The 20820-nt window shown below is 40.3% G+C and overlaps 2 protein-coding genes across 5 annotated transcripts in view; one reads left to right on the forward strand and one right to left on the reverse strand.

The window, feature by feature from the left end:
* The first annotated feature begins 325 nt into the window (after window positions 1-325).
* Window positions 326-16925, forward strand: LOC115572435 (macrophage mannose receptor 1-like). Its single transcript, XM_030402493.1, has 8 exons — window positions 326-353; window positions 478-580; window positions 1390-1603; window positions 1947-2112; window positions 2552-2722; window positions 2824-2940; window positions 3333-3488; window positions 16209-16925. The coding sequence occupies exons 3-8, from the start codon at window positions 1559-1561 to the stop codon at window positions 16220-16222; spliced, it is 669 nt and encodes a 222-aa protein (XP_030258353.1). The 5' UTR covers window positions 326-353; window positions 478-580; window positions 1390-1558; the 3' UTR covers window positions 16223-16925.
* Window positions 10755-20820, reverse strand: part of cacnb2b (calcium channel, voltage-dependent, beta 2b) — a 40041-nt gene continuing 29975 nt past the window's right edge. For 3 of the 4 annotated variants that reach the window (XM_030402489.1, XM_030402491.1, XM_030402492.1), the window contains exons 7-14: window positions 19878-19958; window positions 19708-19766; window positions 19190-19299; window positions 18362-18370; window positions 16502-16653; window positions 16234-16329; window positions 15821-15994; window positions 10755-13940 (exon numbers count right to left, since the gene is read on the reverse strand). In XM_030402489.1, coding sequence (XP_030258349.1) covers window positions 13158-13940; window positions 15821-15994; window positions 16234-16329; window positions 16502-16653; window positions 18362-18370; window positions 19190-19299; window positions 19708-19766; window positions 19878-19958 — 1464 coding nt within the window. In that variant the 3' untranslated portion in view covers window positions 10755-13157. The remainder of the gene's footprint in view (window positions 13941-15820; window positions 15995-16233; window positions 16330-16501; window positions 16654-18361; window positions 18371-19189; window positions 19300-19707; window positions 19767-19877; window positions 19959-20820) is intronic. The other variant, XM_030402490.1, reaches the window with a different exon arrangement.

Consider the following 20820-nt stretch of genomic DNA (forward strand, 5'->3'; position numbering starts at 1 on the left):
GACGAACTGGCACTGAAGATAGGGAGCTAACATACTACATACACAAGTAAGGTGGGGACAATGAGAAACAGGTGTAGGAAGGGCGGACAATGGGAAAACACACAGGGATAGGAATCACAATCAGAATGCCTGTATTAGCCCTGCAAACTGGGACATTTGTCTGAAAAGATCTGAAACCAGAGGGGAGTTTGACACCACAAAAACAAACAGGTATGACAGAAGGGAGACGAGACATGACAGTTGTAATGCATGTGTATTGTTTGTGATATTTTTTCTTCTGTTGTATTCATACAAATTTCTAACATCATGAATCTACATTGAAGGCATATGGCAGACCATTCATGCGTCAAAAGGTAATACTTTCTTGAGACTGTAATGGGAAATACAACCAAATTTGTCAGTAGTTACAGTATATTCGTCAAGTATGTGGGAATCCTTTAAAATGACCCTTGACCTCACCATACTTTTTTTCACCAGAAAGAGTGTGCTGCCATGACTACGGATCCCAACATAGGTATTGGGAAATGGACAAAACGGTCCTGCAATGACACCGTTGGATTTGTTTGTGGTCGAAATGTTGGTGAGCCCAAGTTCTACTCTTTTTCTTATATATGACTTTTCTATGGCCTTAAGTAATTCTAATAGACAAGAACTGGTACAGTATTGTCCATTTTTATTTGCTACATAAAGGGTTTATCAAAGGATGCAAGTATTAAAGGATTAAGTATTGTCATAAAGGAAGCATATTGCTGCCACGAAAGAAAAAACAACAACATTATCACGTTACAAAATGAACATTTATATTGTTCTTAAATCTCATTTACATGATTTGATTAAGTCCAGGCTTGGGTTGAGACAGGACGAGATGTTGCTTTTTGACATTGTGATCAGTATGTGTACAGTAAGGAGGATTTTAAAATCCTGATGCAATAATTTAGGCTTATAATACCACGTTTACGTACCCATCCCTATGAGACCATAGCTCTGTTCCATGCAAGTTGCTTTGGGGCACATTCATGTATTTATTTGGAACTCAGATTAAATTCATCGCTTTGGAAAAAGACTTGATTTTTGCACAGGCCTTAGTGGAGATCTGACCAAATATCAATCCACTAATGTGTCATTCTGGGGTAATTCTGCCCACATGAGCACCAATCTTACAAAAGCAACGACAATTTCTTGTGTCACTTTTTCTTTGAATTTAACAATGCAACCTTAGGATGTTTTGTACTATATTTTAAACTGTATATTCAAACTGGTTGTTTCTGAATTAGGTGGGTAATTTCTCGCAAGAACAAGGAAAGGACTAGTAAGCATCTTATATACACCAGAGCCCGACATTAACATGAATGGGAAAACTAATTTTGTACAATTTCTGACCCTAAACAGACCCTTCTCTCCCAGACACTCCTGAACCAACAACTCCATCAATGACTCTATCAAGGTTGTTACTCTACCAATGACCTGGAATGCAGCCAAGGCACACTGTCAAGGTGATGGTGCCCAACTGGCTAACGTGTGAAATGAGTGGTCACAGGCCTATGTTGAGCTGAAGGTTATGAATCTCAGAGCTCCTCTGTGGATTGGACTGAACAAGGCAGAGGTACAGGGCAGGAAGCCTCTCAAACTGCACATAGCAAATATGACTAGACTCTGCTTGTCACTTCAAACTTTCGCTGACTACTGTTTATGTAAAAGCAAACGTGTATATATATATATATATATATATATATATATGTATATATATATATATATATATATATATATATGTATATATATATATATAAACAATGGTTGCTTTTAAAAGCTAAACTTCTTCTATGCTTTTCTCTCAAGTTCATCATTTGCTGTAAAAATCACACATGTTCACAACTCCTTGAAAAAATAATCTAAATGTAGTTTGAATGATTGATGTTAATTGCAGTTTGAACTGTCTTTGCTTTCAGACTGGAGGATATTTCAGATATATTGACGGCTGGCGTATCACCATAGCCAACTGGGATTATAATGAACCAAGAATGGATCAACCCTGTGTGTATGTGGATGTGGATAAAACATGGAAGACTGCTGATTGCAATCGGAAAATGAAGAGCATTTGTATGAAGACAACAGGTAGGGCTCTTATATATATATATATATATGTATATATATATATATATATATATATATATATATATATATATATATATATATATTCATATATATATATATATAAAGATAGAAGATATTGAAGATAAAACAGAAAAAGAAGCACATCTCCGTAGCTGTGGTGTTCTGGGGTGCAAGCATTACAGCAAAAGATGCCAAAAGCCTGAATAAACTCATCAAGAAGGCAGGGTCTGCTGTTGGCTCTGAGCTTGTCACCCTAGAGGTGACGGAGGACAGGATGCTGGCAAAACTGTTAGCAATCATGGACAATCCTCTCACCCCCTCCATCTATCTATCTATCTATCTATCTATCTATCTATCTATCTATCTATCTATCTATCTATCTATCTATCTATCTATCTATCTATCTATTTATCTATCTCAATGTTTCTCTTATTCACAGATGTGCCACCAACAGAGTCAAGCGATTTCCCAGGATTTTGCCCTGATGACCCAGATGTATTCATCTTCAGAGGCCAGACAGTCAGCTGGCTCCCATTTAGGGGTTATTGTTACCTCTTTCTCAAAATAAATGTTGAGTGGCCATTGGCATCAGCCCAGTGCGCAAGAGAAGGTAAGTATTTTTGAGGGTTCTCTAATAGATATTCTCAGTCACTCAGCTGTGCCGAGCTTTAACTAAAGGCTTTTATTTCATTTGCTTGATTATTTGTAAAGGTGGAGCTCTAGCCAGCATTGAAGATCCACATGAGCAAGAGTTCATTCATGGCAATATCCAAATGTTCCAAGACAGTGAACCCATGTTCTGGATTGGATTGTACAAAACTCGCAAAGGTACACACACATTATCAGTTATTAATGAAAAGTAACATGAAGCTTGATAGTTACTGGAAGTCCTGGTGGTGAACATAGGAAAGCATATTCCATCTTAATTACGTTATATTTCCATCAGTTTGGTTAAGATTAATACAGGCCTAAAAGGACATTGATCATTTAATCAAATAACACACACTCACAGAAATGCTCATGTTGCTCTGTGTAGCTTTAAAATAGCTGCTAATTCCTTTTTTTTCACAATGAAAATTATGTTAGATAGAAAGATTTGGTTATAGGTTATACATGTACATTTGGAATCTTTTTTCTCTTGACGTCAAAAGAAGAAAAGTACTGCTTTATCTGGTAAAACAACCACTGAGATAACACACTGAATTTCTATTTGTCTCCAGGCATGTGGCTGTGGTTAGATAGAACAGCCATGGACTACACTAACTGGGCTTTGAGAGAAACTTCTGGCAGCAGGTATGGTGCAATTGGAGCTACAGATGGAAAATGGGTCGCAGCCACACAGCGCAGCAGAGGATATATATGCAAAATCCCCAAAGGTGAGACCATTATTACGATGCTGCCATCTTCCATCACTGATCAGTCATCAACTACTGAGTCATCAACCACTGAGCCCTGTGTCATCTTAACAGTGATTTAAAAAGGCATCCCCCCGACTAAAGACCCCAAAAAGTAGTGTGTACCCTTGGGGATGCCGTAAGGCGAAACTTGTCTGCATCTGTTACATGTGGGCAAATTCCAGATGTTCGATTACATTGGTGGCAGCAGTGCTTCTTTTCTGCAGGCAACTGTTATGCATTGCCTTTCCTTGGCTTCTTCAGTATAGTTAGCCAGTTAACTTAGTCTAATTTTTCTGAGGCTGAACACAGCTACATTATGGACATATGTGCAGAAATGAAGGCCCCTTTAAACCCAACATGTGGATGTATGTCAAGACCTTGCCAGACAAGGATGTGACAGTAGATCTAGACACTTCTACACACTGAATGGGTCAAACGTGATGAATGAGAGGGATTGTTGTTGTGAGTCCGTCTATAAATTTAAATTGTAGGATAATCCTGCATGGTGTGCCTTTAAAGTAATGTCTGCACTAGAGGCTGACATTTGTGGGATGGGAGTCAACTTTACTATTAATCACGTGATTGGGACGGTACAGGATCAAAAGTTAACGGGAGCAGACGGGAGCGGGAACTAGGGTTGGGCGGATCAAATCCAAATATTGATAATACTGATACCCGCGTTGGTATTGATATTTAGTTGCTACCAGTGTAATGAGATCGATACTTTAGTTTCACTTTCTCTCCCTTATGCACTGAGGCGGTTTCATTAAAGTGGCTACCTGCTGTCTGTGTCCGCTGCTTTCAAGTGTCGCTCCTCACAGAGCGGAGCAGCACTGAAGCAGCTCAGCCAGCAGCATGCAACAACACAGAGACGGAGCCAAAGAGGAGCCGTGTGGTTATATTTTCAGGCCGAAAATGACACAACGGCGACCTGTATCATTTGTAAGAAGGGGGTAAAATACAGTGGTAACACTACAGATTTGTTCAAGCACGTGAGAAATCATGCGGAAGAAAACGAGGAACTAAAGAAACGGAGAGAGGAGAGAATTCCCCCACCTGACCCTGACAGACCCAGACCCAGAGGCCTTTCAGTCAAGCAATGTCCAGGTGGATAATAGTGGTGAAAATAATATTTTAGTCATCTTCAGCATTAGTTAATATTAATTTTCAAAGTGCAACTGGTCATTTATCATTTGTTAGCCAACTCAAAATGTATAAATTAGACTTACACCATGATAATAATAACATGGTTAATACCCTTGATACATTCCTATTGAAACCTGTATTTAAATGAATACATTAGCTGGAATTTAAATAGATCCTAATAGAAGAAGAAAAAAAAATGGGAGCGGGATGGGAGCGGGAGTCATTTTACCAGGAGTGGGACGGGACAGGCAAAGCATGTTATTTTTTTTGGGACAGGTGCCTGACACAGGCCAGCAACTGACTGATGGTAGTGCCCTATAGGTAACAGATTGATGATGTAGTAGAATTTAGAGTGGTTCCATACTGCCTTGCATTAAATCAATGTTAAAAGTTGACTGGATATTTGAAAAAAAGTGTTTGCACGAATGGCACATTATCTCCATCATCTTTACACGCAAGAGCAAGGCCGTGTGCTGCACAGTGCAGACACTAGCTGTGACCAAGAGTCTGTCAGCTGTTGGGCAACACCATTTTGGCATCCTTAACGATATATATTACAATAATCACTATTTAGTTAGAGATACATAGAACTATACATAAAATTAAACTTATTTAGTTCATACCTGTCATCACAGCAGCACCCTCTGTCCCCACACCAAAAATCTGATCTGTTGGTATGGCTTTGATTGCGATTACCTCATGGATGGCCTCTGCAATAGTGTTGTGTCGGTCGCGAACGTGTCGTTCGAACGAACAAATCTTTTGAGTGAACGAAGTAAACGGAATCACTTCATGAACTGATTCGTTCCTTTCTCAGTTCAGTTGAGCTCAGCCGCGAGCATGCCAGCCGGGAGTGGGACTGCCGCGACTCACACAGAGAACTGTGAGGACGTGATTCACGTTCGCAATGTGATTCGTTCATGATTTGCAAACCTACTGCACACAGAGAACTGTCGCTGAGGACGTGATGATTCTCGTTCATGTACTGTGCTGAAAGTGGCGCTGTGTCACTCACTCAGGGCAGAGGAGTTGATTCACGTTCAGTAACTGTACTGCTAAAATTAGCGCTGTGTTGCTAACATCTGTGTAGCATCGTGTTAAGTGATTTTACTGCACAGTAAAAGTCACTCACGTTCGACCTGCTGAGGACGTGAATCACATTCGCGCCATCACTCATGTTCGCAAACGTGATTCACGTCTTCAACAGGTCGTTCACAAACGACCTCCTGCTGAGGACGTGAATCACGTTTGCGTTGTCACTCACTCATGATTCGCGTCGCTGAGGACGTGATTCTCGCTCATGTACTGTGCTGAAAGTGGCGCTGTGTCACTCACTCACTCACTCAGGGCAGAGGAGTTGATTCACGTTCAGTAACCATACTGCTAAAATTAGCGCTGTGTTGCTAACATCCGTGTAGCATTATGTTAAGTGATTTTACTGTGCACAGAGGACACTTTCACCGTGTAATGATTTTAGTGCATGTATAACGTTACCACTCAAAGCAGCGCTGCGTCTCCCGCGAATGATTGTGTACTATAGTCCATGAACGCACCGTGCCTCAGTAAGAGAACGTGAACCTCAGGGCTGAATCATGAACTGAATGACGGATCGTTTGGCTGCTTATCAGTTCAGGGAGTTGGAGAGCACTGAACGATTCGGTGAACGAATCTTTTGAACAAATCAAAAAAGAACTGCCGTTCCCATCACTACTTTGCAATGGTATCTGCCCTCCCATCATTTAATGGCACCATGTCCAGGAACTGAAAAAAAATTTGGCCTTCTCTGTCCAGGAACCTAAAATAAATATTATTTTAATTTATCTAGCCTAAGGTCGGATTTGTATGTCTCACTGTATGTATAACTCAATGTAAAATTAGTACCTTATGTGTATATCCAGCTGCCTGGTCAGGGACATATCTGTGGACTCATCCACCTCTAGGCCAATGGCACAAGAGAGGCAGATGGTCTCTAGAATTGGTTGCTCCACAACCACGGCCAGGATCTCCAACATTTCAAAATATTCATTTTGAAAACTTTGTCAACATTGCAAAATATACATTTTAATCATTTACCTGAGGTTTAGAGAAGTAATCACAGCCAAGCAGCTTGGCAAGATCCAGCAAGGCTCCGTAATTTGTATGGTGGGCAATTTCGTGCTTTAGGAGCCAGTTAAGGCATTTAAAACCACCAATTATGGCTTCATGCTCCATATTAATCATTAGCTCAAATGCTTTGGATTGACAAGCCTACAACATGAAAACAGTGCAAGATAACTATTGGATATTTCATAATAAATATTTCATTATTAGACATATATTCACATTTGAAGCAATGTGGCATTGTTTACATTTTCTTCTGCTTGCTGCCATATTGATGCTGGTGCGATGGTGGAGAGACCCAACATGAGTGTTTAGCACATCTTGTCTATGTAGTGCACTAAGTGCACTAAGTAGTGCAAGGAGCATCAATAAAAGCTCTGGTCGAGGATCCCTGCGTTGCCCGCTGGCGGTGGTTGCGACAGACTTGGCAAAACGTACCTAAAACCAAAACTTTGACTTCATTAAAACAACTACCGCCATACCTTATGTAATGCTGAATTTAATAGCGGCATTTTACTACTAAACCACTGTGAAATTAGCGCACTTAATATTGTTAACATTTTCACATAATACAAAACAAACAAAATAGAACTTACCATAATTGTTCAGGTACAGCCAACTGCTGAATTTCAGGTCCACAAACCAATTTTGAATCAATCTGCTGGTTCTATGTTTCCCATCATGGCACGGAGAAGGCTGCTCTGCCACTGCAGCTAACATCCATGCTAGCAGCCTTATCGACACGTGGCTCAGCCAACGTCGCACTCCTGGTCAACAGGTGAAACAGCGGGTTAAACGTCTCTGCCTTTGTTCATTTATCCTGGTAAATGTAATAATACACTGGGGCAAACCCTGATTTTATATACAGCTGCAGTTCTATTTATGATCAATATAACTAAATCACAATGACAAGTGCCTCATGCCAATCACTGTAGTAATCTGAGTAACAAACAATATTCCTCACATGGTGGTAGACAAAATTACCAGGTAATTATTACCCGGTTCGACGTCATGCTGCCTTTCTGAAGCATGAGTAACGTTATTTCTCTAAACCAATTCAAGCACTTCAGAGTAGTGATGGGATACTCGACTCCTTTTACTGACTCAAGTTTGTATGAGTCACTCACTAATGTGAATCAGGTTTTCAAGTCACTTGAGTCAGTCACTCAGAGTGTGCAGCACACTCTATGATTTTCTAAATGTCACTTAGTAACTTGATGGGGCGGAACTGCAGGAGAGGAACAGCAACACGGTTGTAGTTTTTTTTTTTATTTACATACATACATTTGCAAGACAAACATGATTTTATATTGAGAATAATTTCTGCACCATCACTCAGAGACTTCCCGTGAATGGAGCGTAGCAGTACATTGCTCAGGTGAGGTAGCGGCTCTCTGAGAGCACGGGAGCAGGGAGGGAGGGAGGGAGAGCAGTGAGCTGAGCTGCCTGTGAACAGCGAGTCTGGGGTGCTGAGTCCTGAACGGCGGGGAGCAGCAAGTTTTTCAGGTAAAGGCAGGAACACACCAGCCCAACCGTTGGACGTCTGAAGCGTTTGGAGAGACTCGGACGAGGTCGGGAACACATATGTTTGGTGTGTTCGGCTCTGTCGGAAGCTTTCGGAGCCACGCGGACGTTGTCGGATCCAACTGAGCATGCGAAGTCTGAGGAGGAGGGCCGACGGACGTCTGAGCCATTGGATCCACTGATTGGTTGTGTGCCAGCTGAATGGCCGTTCTGATTGGCGGTGTGCTGGCGAAGCGCGGTGTGTGGGAGGGACGGAATACTGTGTGCGCTTTGTTTTTCTATGCACTCCGTTCCGTCATTCCCCGTTTTCATGTTTTGCAGTAGTGGCACCAGACTAGTTGTTACGTCCATTCAGGACGAATTAATTTGTGTAAGTTTGGTAATGCCTCGCTGCATGTTTAGTATGCAGCTGTTTTTTATCGGAAATAGTTAAGTTTCGTTTTGATCGAAAGTAAAGAGAGTTGCGTGCATAAGGTTCTCGTTTACAACTCACAACACAAGCACCACCCGCTTATTGCATCTCGCGCAAGCGCAGAACGTACACGCTACTGTGGCGTAGGCAGCACGTCGAAGCGGTGTGTTCAATGCAACTTTTCTGCCGAACGGGTCAGACAAGAGGCAACGGAGTGGTCGGAGAGTGGTCGGATAAGGCAGTTGGACGTCTGGGTATTGTGTGGGGGCCTTAAGGGAGGGGCTCTGCGAGCTGGGAGGAAGAGCGAGTGAGCTGTGAGCTGCCTGTGAACGGCGAGTCTGACATGCTGCGTCCTGAACGGAACGGAGCAGCGAGTTGGCGCTACTGGGTCAGTCAATCTTTCTTTTTCTGTATCAGCCTGTGATACAGCTCAGCTCAGGGGAGTTGAGTTGAAATAATGACCAGAGCTGTTGTTTCAGCCACGGAGCTAATACAGCAATTAGCGTGATACATTTACGCAAGTGCAGTTAGAATAACAGTTGTGGCATGTCTCCTCTTTGCTGTTAGCTGGTGGTAGCAGCGGTGAGTCAGTGAACGAGTTAGTGGAGACAATGACTCGTAACTCCAGAGTCAGTAAAACTAGTTTTGAACGATTCGTTCATGACTCGCACATCACTACTTCAGAGCATACAGAACACAAACTAATGTTGTAACTGCCCGATCACTTGAAAAGACACTTTTGCTAACCAGTAGACAACAAGCTACAAAGCTCAACTGCAACATCATAAGGCGATATGCGCTGTTAAAAGTATTACTGTAACCACCACCATCTTAACCTTGTGGTTAAACAACAGAATAAAAAAAAGCAGGGGTCCTTACTTTTCCAGCAGGAAAGCGGCCAACTCTGCTCGCTCTTGAGTCTTTACAAATCTAGCAGCTCCCTCCACCTCTGAAATGACGCTCTGATATTTATCCTTGTTTTCTTTCTGGCTCTGTCCAATGCTTTCTTTTTATGCTGCTTTTCTTCATTGGTCTTTCTTATTTCTTCCTCTTTGGCATGGGCAATGGTTGGGCAATATTCTGCTCAGTTGCTTCTTTGCTATTGTTTACAGTTTGGACTTGGTCTTGAACGTATCTGACCAGGTGAGAGCAGGCAGTGCGCCTGCGCGGGGAGGGGCACTGCGGACTAGCACTGTGTGAGGGAGGGGGGCTGCCAGCAGCATATGCAGGACCATAATTGGCACTTCTCAGACACTCCCCTTGGTTTTGATTGGTTGTGGCTATTCCAGCGGTGGATTCTTGCAAATCAAATTACAGCCACTGGGCGGACCCACAGACAGTGGATTTTTACACAGCTGACCTGTATTATAATCTACTATCAGATCATAATGACAATTTTAGCAAATATAACAAAAAATGTTTTACAGAAGACAACATTAACCTTCTCCTAAACTTTAAAGGCTCACAGGGTTTATTAAAGTGGTTAACTTTAGAATTCATGTTTTCTGTGGTGTTTACACAACCCCTGAGATACAACATATAATCACATTAAGTTATCATGGCAGGTGTGTTTAAGTATTTCTGGCCATCCGACAAGTTCAGTATTCACTCTACTTATTTTCTTGGACAAAAGCATCCAACTCTTTAGATTGCAAAATAGTATGGTATGTGACTGTGTACTGTACTTAAGCACAAACTGAGGAATCTGTAGTCTGGAGCCCTTTTCTTTTCATGCAACTTCATGCTTCTTCCACCAGGCCTGCATTTTCTCATTCTCATTCCTTCCATGACAAACTGCAGACCTCACCTTAACAGACTGTCAGGGCGACACTGGTCTGGTTAAGGCCCCGCCGATGTTACTTTGCCATCTTTGCATAATATTTTAATACTGTGGTCATGACTTGTTAACAGTGCCCTCAAGTGGCCAAGAATAGTTATTGCAGGTTGACACACTTTAAAAGGTAGGTTATAAGCAAGAATATCTATCTTCATATGAAATTCTCTCAGTTTGAAATTATATAACTTACAAAGTCAGTGGTCAGTATTAAGTCAGTATTCTGCCATTTTCACATGAACTCTCACTTAACACAGTCTTTATTTTACATTTTAATGGTACTCAACAATAGAATGCATATTTGTCAAAATGATCATCTGAATGCTGTACAAAACAAAACTAAATTAACAAAACAAACCTTTTGAAAGGAACAGAGTCGGTTCAGTCTCATCAGCTCAAAGTAATCATACACAGTAGGTCAAGTTCTACCAAACAGTGCAACGGGCTCTCTGGTTGTCCTTATATTTACCCAACAAGGCAGTTATGAAGTATGTACAAATGCATAGAGGTTGTTTTCAAGCAATACATTTTATCACAAAAAGATGCATAGAGTATCCAGCATACAGCACAGGTCAGTGTCACCAAGAGCTTTTTCATTCTTCCAGACAGAGCAAATGCAAGTCAATAGATATGCTTGAACACCATTTAGAAAAGTAGGAAGCACAGTATGACTTCCCTTTAGAGTCATGTAGAAAAATAGTTTGTTTTTCCATACCATTGTTTAAAATAAATTGTTGGCCTCTGAAAGGACACCAATTTAAACACATGGGGACAGAGCCAGATGTGACACACAAGCCTGTTGCTCCCCACAGTTATTTGAACATTTCACAAAACATCCCATTGTGTAACTTTGTAGAAACAAAACTCATAAAATGCATATATTGTACGGAAGCTGAGACGAGCCATTGTTTCAGTAATTTTATCCCATTGTCTTGAGACCACAAGGTAAATGATTCATGATGTCTGGATAACAGATGTTTTCTTGTAGTAACCATTTTTGAGCTCCAACAAAAGATTATTTTCATTATCCATTAATCTGCTGATTACTGTCTTTGACCATTTAGTGTGTGGATAGGGATTGAGCGATTCACTGAAATGAATCAGAGATCAGTTTTAACATTAAAAATGCGACTATATCGTACTATGAAATGGTGGGTGGCCAGATATTAAATTTACAGATGTTTTCTGAAGCTCAGCTGCTAATTTGGCGCACCCTCTCCAATCCTGTTTAAGGTCAAAGGTCAAAGCAGGACACCTGCTTTAACGCATGACACTGGCCCGACACCTGTTATGAGAACTGCATTGGGACATTGTTACCTGTGAGGGATAAACAAGAACAACATGTACAACATCTGCAACATGGTTTGCAGTGAATCGTCAAATTTGTAATTTGGAAGACATTTTGATTTTCTCTGGAAGGAGAGAAACTGGACGCAAAATATCAAAAATACTTGTGATTCCCTGGTCATTGATGAAGTACATCAAATAAACTCCCAAGTGTTGCCACTTTAAAATAAATGGCTTATTTACATTTTTTATGGAAAATAATGACTAATGACCAAATATTCATAACTGTATTAGATTTCATCGCACTGAATGGTCCCTGAATCGTAAGAAAGCCCATGTATTGTGACGCATATTGGATCATCTTTTAAAGGAGAGATGCACACCCCTAGAAAAAATTTCAAACAGTAACACAATATTGTCTTACAGTCTTCCAATTGTGTCCTTTTGTGCAACCAACAAACCACAACGGACATCGTCTTTAAAAAAAAAAAACTGGGAAAAAAGAGCAACTTTGACTTTTAAGAGGCTGAAACCAGATAATTTTGCAAGATATTATTATTTATCATTATATTTCTGTTTATCGACCAATTGGTTAATCAAAGTGACTCCGAGGAACTCTTAAGTGTTTATGAAACAGTCTTGTGATTCCACTGATAATTATAAATGATCTGTTACAGAGCTGGTGTCGCACTGCTTTTGTCAAAAGGGGGCGTGAGAATCAAACAACAAAAAGATCCTCGTGGTCACTTTAAATTTAATTTTTTAACTCAATGCAAGACATTTATTCTTCTGTCTGAAATACATCAAGAAAAGGACCTTTGTTGTCTTTTCTCAATCAGTTTCCCTTATTGATTTGTTGTATGGTCGTTTTGGAGCATGTAGTTTGTGATGCTGAACACTGCAACCTTAATAAAAGTAGGATTTATTGCATGACTTTTGTATGAGACTGCGTTTTCATAAACCTGCAACAGGAGAACATCAACCATGACCATCCTTGGCTTCTGTACATTTGTGTGGCCGACGTGAAATCCAACATTTTCAGGGAGGGACGCTGCACGAGCACACCACCGCATTTAACTTGACTAATGTTTGTGCAAAAATACACACAGACGAGGCCATATGAATGAGGTGAAAAATAAGACGGACAACAATAATAGATAATATCCATCTGGGTAAAGAACAAGAAATAAAGGACAAAATGTGTGAGCGTGAGTGGCAGAGGGTAAAAATGGCAAACAATACGAGGAGTCTACAAAGAGGACACACCACTCTGCCACATCCGTTAGTGCATTATAACCGGAGCAGCACAAAACCATGTGCTGGCCCCTCAAGAGAAACAACGCAGTCACTGGTGTATATAGGAATCCCTGTGCCATTGTCGTGCATCTCTGTCTCTATCTCTGTCTCGGTCCTTATCTCTGTCTCTTTCCCTGTCCTTGTGTCTTTCTCTGTCTCTGTCCCTATCTCTGTCTCTATCTCTATCTCTATCTCTATCTCTATCTCTGTCTCTGTCCCTGTCCCTGTCTCTGCCATGGTAGTGGTGGTAGTTGTGATGATTGTGTGCAGGATATTGATCTGAGTGGTGTGTCCGTTGTGGAATATGCGCGTGATGCCTGTGCTGCCGGTTGCGTTCGTTGTGCTCCTGCTCATAGTCCTCCTCCACATGTGGCTGGCTGTTCCCACGGTGATGTTGGTGGTGGTGATGGTGGTGGTGATGGTGGTGGTTGCTGTTGTGATGGTGGTGGTTGTGGCCCCGGTGGTTATAGCGAGTCTCCTCCTCGTCCTCCTCCACCACACCCTCCACCTCCTCCTCCCTCTCCTCAGGGAGGTGCCTGCGGGGAAGCCTCTGGGTGTACTCCCTGCTCTGCTGTACTTCCGGGCCACCGGATGTTTGGTTGTGCTGGGTGTGAGGCTCCATCTGGCGGTGGTGGTTATGGTGGTGATGGTGATGGTGGTGGGCGTGCTGGGGTCTCTTTGGTTCAGTCCTCAGGAGCTGCTCTTCCTCCTCTTGTTGGCCCTCCTCCGCCCTCTGTTCCTGTGCTGCGGCTGAAGGGGGCTCCTGGTCTAGGTGGTTCTCCCGGGAACCCTTCCTCTTGGGGGCAGCTGGCTTCTTGTGTTTCTGCCCTTCCTGGGACAAGACAATAGAACATAATGGTCACATACATGCATATGAGGGACACACACATGTAGAAAGCTAGCAGAATCACAAAAACAGGCTGCAATACTGTACTACAGGTCAGTTTTACTTGTACCTTTGATACTTACTTTGGCTTCATTATTTTAATTATTAACTATTAATTAATTAATTAATTAAAAACATTCAAAAGTCACCTAAAAGAATGAGAATGTGAATACATTTGAGTCTGTGTGTTGTGTTGCAGAGATGTCTACTGAAGTAAGCATGCTAACCAGAAATATATATATATATATATATATATATATATATATATATACATATATATATATATATATATATGTGTATATATATATATATATATATATATATATATATATATATATATATATATATATATATATATATATATATATATGTAGATATATATATATATATATATATATATATATATATATATGTAGATATATATATATATGTATATATATATATATACAGTATATATATATAGAAACGGCAGTCAAAATTTGATGTTTTAATTTCACTGTGGACTCTGTTCTTGTATTTTTTAGACATTTTGTCTATATTTGCCCGTTAATGAGCAAGTTACATCCTTTCATTATAGTGTGACATTATCCCGACATTATCCATTTCACATGTTTTTACAGTGAAAAGGGGGTAATCTTCTATTTCATTTACTAACCATATAGATGAGAGTACATTGTAAATCATAACAGATGTCATAGAAGCAGAGAAACATATCATTACTATAACATGAAGACAAAAGAAGCTCAGATACAACTTTTGTCTGTTGGCCCAGAGGAAGAAACTACGTGGGTTTGAGGGTTAATTGCCCCCCCCCCCACAAAAAAAAAAAAAAAAAACATACTTCTGATACTTGAGTACATTTATTATCATCAGGTACTTTAAGACGCTTACTCAGGTACTATTTTACACTGAAAGTGTGACTTTTGGGTTATTTATTCACAACACTGTCTATACGCACAAACTCTAACACACACACATACATACACACATGCCCACAGCTGCTTTTGGGGAGGCAGCTGGCCCTCATGTGCCTAAACTGGCATCACACCAGAGGCATTGTGAAAATGAGTTTTATTATTGGACCATGGGCCTTGTGCACTTACTCACATGGAAACAGACACACTTGCTACCTCAGGCTTCTCAGCATCTGTTCTACATCTGCTGCAACTACTTTGTGGTTTTTATTTAATTGATTTTTTATATTATTTATTACTTGATCAATTATTTAGTGTATAAATTGTCAAGATGAATGACAAATGCAAGTTAGTTACCCTAAATTTAGATAGCAAGATAATTCACTCATGCTCCCCCGACAGCAAACATAAATAAAGAAAAAAGCTAGTCTTTTAAAGGTTGAACACTATGACATACAGTATATCTTGTGTTTGGCCTATGTTGACCGCAAACAGCAGAAATTCTGCATGCCAAGATTACCATCGTTAGGGAGGGAAGGTGCTACTGTAACTCATCTATATTACTGCATTGGGATGGTGAAAACTCAGCTACAGCAGGATTTAAAGACATCTCACTCACCAGAGGCAGGCCTATCATTTCTTCAACTTTCCAACAGTAGGATTAGGAGAAATGAAATGAAAATGTTAGATGGCTGAGTGGGAACAAGCACAGATGCAACACGATGCAATGCACAGATGCAAAGTTCCTCTGTCTAGTAAACATTCCTGCTGAGCTCATAAGACGCCTTGCAAACAGTTTTTCTACATTCAGCAGAGGAGATAAGAAGGACGAGATGAGATGAGATGACATGAAAGTGTCAAAGTGATGTTACATCCTGTAGCTTCATTGTCTATGTAGTGTTTCTCATGTACCTGTATCCCTGATGGGTTGGTGGGCAGTGTATTCCCAGCCAGATGGGCTACCAGTGCATTGGTCGCCTCCATCTCTGGAGGATGAGTGGCTCTCCAGTAAGACTCCAGATAATCAGCAATGTGCTCACAGGCATCAGTTAGCTGGTTCTCGTCTAAGATGACATCAAACATTTCCTACAGGAAAAAAGGAACAAGGGCAGTAAAAAACCAGAAGAAGCTGTTTTCTTTCTATTTATTACCATTTTACCAACTTCAACTACAGAGATGAACATAAATGTATGCTTTGTGCAACTATTGAAATATCTCAAATGATCACATTACAATTAATCAATTCAAGATAAAATTTTATTAAAATTTTAAATTTGTTATTCAACTCCATCAATTTCAGACAGTGGCCACTAGATGGCACTCACCGGTGGGCATTGTGCGAGCTTGTCTGCTGCCACCAGCTGAACATTGAGATGTTTGGTCTGTGACTTCCCTCTGGTCTTTATCAGTCTCGTCAACACCTACAGAACAGAAGGGAAGAAAAGAAGGAGGAGAAAAGGGAAGCAGAGAAAGGCAGAAGAAGGGTTATAATGTTGGTTGTCATTTAACAAACACTGATGACAAAACAAAATACGATGAGAACTGAGCAGCAGTTAGTCCGGAGGAAGTAGGAAGGTCTCTGGTGAAGCTCACCTTTGGTGAGGAGATCTTAACATAGACTAGGATCGGTGCCAGGGAGGTCTTGGACACCTGGAGAGGGTGGTTGACTGTGTCAGCATCTAGAACGACCAGCTGCAGGCTGCGGGCCAGCTCGAAGATACGCTCCACCTCCCCCTGGATCTGGGCTAAAGCAGGAGTTCCACACAGAAGATCAGGAAATCCATCAACTGTGTTTTTCATGTTAACATTTCGGTCGTATCATTATATATGTAGTATTTGCTGATTTGTGTATTTTCAATGTGATTATCTTTTCTTTTCCTATATACATGGGGCGCACATGAAGAAGAGAGTTACAGCTCTCACTGGGCCAGCGTGTATAAATAAAGGTTGAATGGGAATAAAAAGATGCCACATTTTCACAGATAACTCATAAACTTACAATTTGTATTTTTTCCTACCACTGGTCTCTTTCTTTTATTTCTTGATAATTTATTTGAAACAGCTACATTATTACTCTATGTAAACATTTGGAATGATTTTAAATGTATTTATTGTTTTTCTCATTATTAATCAAGATGCAAGAATATGGATACAAATATGAAATCTTCTATTTTGAAACACAAACAGGAGGTAGCTTTCTATTGCGTTCACACAGTCTCCTAAGTACAGGAAGCCAACAGGTCCTTAAAGTGCTCAAAAGGATGGAAACCCGATTTACAATCTACATATCTGTACCTGATATTTACCTGGGAAACTCTGCCCGCTGAGGAATACCATGTGATGTGATCAAAAGCTCTAGAACAGGGCTGGTCAAAGCGAGGCCTAACGTTGGCCTTACATATAATTGTAATCGTACAATTATATAATGTCTCCTGTATGTCAGAAACTTGGGATAAAATTTTACACTGATGTTTGATTTTGACCTGTGGTTCACTTTTAGATTTAAGTTGCAGAGGAAAAACATTTTGGACATCCCTAGAACAACATCTAAATTCAATTTAACAAACACACAAACAAACAAAAACAAGTATTTTTGTTGTAGAAAACAAGACAGGTGAAAAGTACAGAACAGAGCTGTAAATGTGACCTAGGAAGAACCACTGCCTGCTAACGAGACGGCCTAAATTAGTGTTATTTCCTTTATTTTCCTTGGTGACCAATCTGATAAACAGTAACTCCACCAATTTTACACATTAAAGTGTGTTTACAGGTCCTGGGGAGTACCACTGTATAAGAAGGAGAAAAATCTTTGTGCAATCTGATTAATATCCTCCAGTGATGTCAGTCGGGGCTACGTTGCATTGTGGGTAATGAAAGAAGAATGCGTGGATATCTCTGGTTCTGTCCCATCGATTTAATTAATTTGTTTTGAAACTGTCAGTGAGTGCAATTGTGTTATATTGTGTTATGTGACATCACTGGAGACTATTTATCAGATCACATGCAGCTTCTTCTGGAGCCACAAAAGAGTTTACACCACTGTTTTTCACATACTCCTCAAGACCTGTACTGTAACACACTTTAATGTTACACACTTTAAGGTGTGTGACACACTTTAAGGTGTAACACACCTTAATTAAAATTGGTGGACTTACACTTTTAAGAGAGCCAGGATGGGAGAAGTAATTTAAAGATTGGCCACTAGAGGGAGAGCATGATGCAGGGTATGGGGGAGGCAGCGGCTGTGGCTGGACTCACAAACATTAGCAAAACACTGAACTACATCTTACACATCTGTAAGCCAACTAACATACAGTCAACAGGAGAGAACATCTGCCCGTTTGTATCTACACATTCAGCAGTGACTGTCGGCATTGACATGAGGTGATGGAAGGAAGGAAGCTGACGGAATACAAACACACAAGGACTGCCAGTGCTTTCAGTCATACATACCGGCAGCATCTGGGATGAGAGAGCAATGAGAGAGACAAGAGTAGAGAAAAACCAAGTAAATCTTATTTGGCTTCCGTTCGACTGCCAGCCTGTCGTTTGTAACTGAGCGTACCGCACAATGTCACCGAGGAGCCATTCAGCAAACAGAACTGTACAGCCTTCACTGGCACAATCCAGCGACCCACTTGTGTCTAACTTCACTTTGCAACTTCTTCGCTATTCTGCAAATGAAGTCACATTCAAACGCTCATCTTGAGCATACAGCCAGCAGCAGATTTTATTTCTTTTAGCATCACATAAAGACTGAAAACAGCTAGCCTAAATCAAACAGTTACACATCATTATTAGTGAGCTTTAGAGATGCTGGCAGATGTGTGTCTTTAAAGCCTTTTTAATGGAGCCAGGCTATTCTTGTCTCTTTTTCCTAGGCTAACGGGCTGCTGGATGCGGCTTCATATTTTGCGTACAATCATGAGCGGCTTCCATCTGCAGGAGAGCAAATAAGTGCTTCTCCAAAAATGCTAAGCTGATCCTAACACAAACCGCACCATGTTTCAGTTTAAGTCTGACACATTAGCTTCATACCTGGGTCGGACAGTATCAGTCGCTTGATTTTAAACTAATTAAAGTGGGTGGGCTCTTCCTCAAGGGACAATACAATTAGAGCCAGACGGCTGAAACAATTACTACAAGTTATTTTAGGCGTCGATTTAGTTTACTTTCTGTCACTGATACTTTCTGAACCCCAACCATCTTACTCTACAAACAGATAAAAGAGAGTTTTTTTCACAACTGCTGGATTCAGGTTGGGAAGGTACAGCCGCGTACCTAAATTGGAGCGGGTGTTCGACCGATCCATCAAGGCCTTTTTGCCCGGATTGTTGAGGATGGACCGTTTAGCCAGAGAGATGTCCGCTGTGACCCGTGTGATAGTGATTCTGGAGAGGAGACAGAAATGGGAATTGTTACTCTGTCTTGATTTTCATCATGATTTAATTTCATTTTAAAATTACAAAAGAGGATTAGGCCACAGGGAAAAGAAAATGGGTTCTGACTCTATTTTTTCACAATTCTGACTTTTTGCCCCCCTCAAAATTCAACTTTAAGCTTTTTTTTTTTATTATTCACTTTAAATCTGGTATCAATCTAACAATTTCGACTTTATACTAAACTTCTGCCTTTTTTCTAATTCAGATTTTCAGATTATGAGACTTAAATCAGAATTTAGAGGAAATGGGTCAAAACTGTGAAAAAATAGCTGGAACCCAAATTTTTTATTTTTCCAGTGTCCCTAATCGTCTTCAATATAAAAAGGCATGACACTGAAGACTTAAATCAGAACTTACCTGCCTTCAAATCGATGTTTTAAATAGTCAAACAGTGCTTTTTGCATCATATCTGTAACCTGGAATTAAACAGGAAACATGGATGTTAAAATGAAACTCCAATAATTATTCAAAATGACTAGATTAGGTTTCTCATCTTTAAATCATGGTAGTGTGTGAGGCAGACTCACCTCTAAGCCCTTCAGTGACGGTCCCATCAGAACCACAGGGCGCATTGTAGGCACTACATCATACATAGCCACCTGCTCCCCCTACGGCCACAAAGAGACACACATTTGATTCAGTAAATGAAATAAAGGCGAGTTACTGTGAATGCATGTTTACACGGCAAGCAACATATCAGTATCAGTAAAAGTGCATTGAAGATATATTTAAAAGCCGCAGTGTATTCCTTACATACATTAAAAAAGCTTTGCCAACCAAGGATATTGTATTTCACCCTGTCCAGCAGAAAGGCCGTCAGTGGTCAAGAGGATCTTATCTTATAAATAAGTTCCGGCAATAAGATTAAAGAGTATCTCCACATTAACTAAAAAAAACAAACTTTTTTGTTTCCGTTGATAAGAGAAGTCCAGAAGATGCTCTGAAATAGGTGAGGTTTTCTGGTTTCTGGTCATTTAGACCTGCACTCTCGCCACATTTTGGAAAATATTGTACATTTTACTCACAACATTAATTCATAACTTTCAGTTCTAGTTACAGATTACATGCTGCATCAGGGCCAGTTGGGTGCATGTTTGAATTAACTCATTATATTGACAATCAGATAAAAAAAAAAAAAAAAAAACCCAAACAAATCAGTGATTCCATTTATCAGAGAGATTATCAAGATCGGATAATTTGCCATTTTTACAATATTACTTGTATTTTTGATACTTTTAGTACTTTTAGTACATTTAATATTGGATACTTTAAGACTTTTACTCAAGTCTGATTTTTGTAAGTGACTTTCAAATATACAAAAGCAGTATTTCATCACAATATCTTCAGCTCCACATGAGGCAAGTACAGTAAGTAGATGACAAACAGAAAATAGTTCATCCATCCAATGTCTGAAACTGTTAAATCAGACTTTTGGAAAATACTTCTGAATGACAGTAATAATATATTTTA

The sequence above is a fragment of the Sparus aurata genome, chromosome 21 (genome assembly GCF_900880675.1).
Source record: "Sparus aurata chromosome 21, fSpaAur1.1, whole genome shotgun sequence".
In the NCBI taxonomy this organism is placed as follows: domain Eukaryota; kingdom Metazoa; phylum Chordata; class Actinopteri; order Spariformes; family Sparidae; genus Sparus; species Sparus aurata.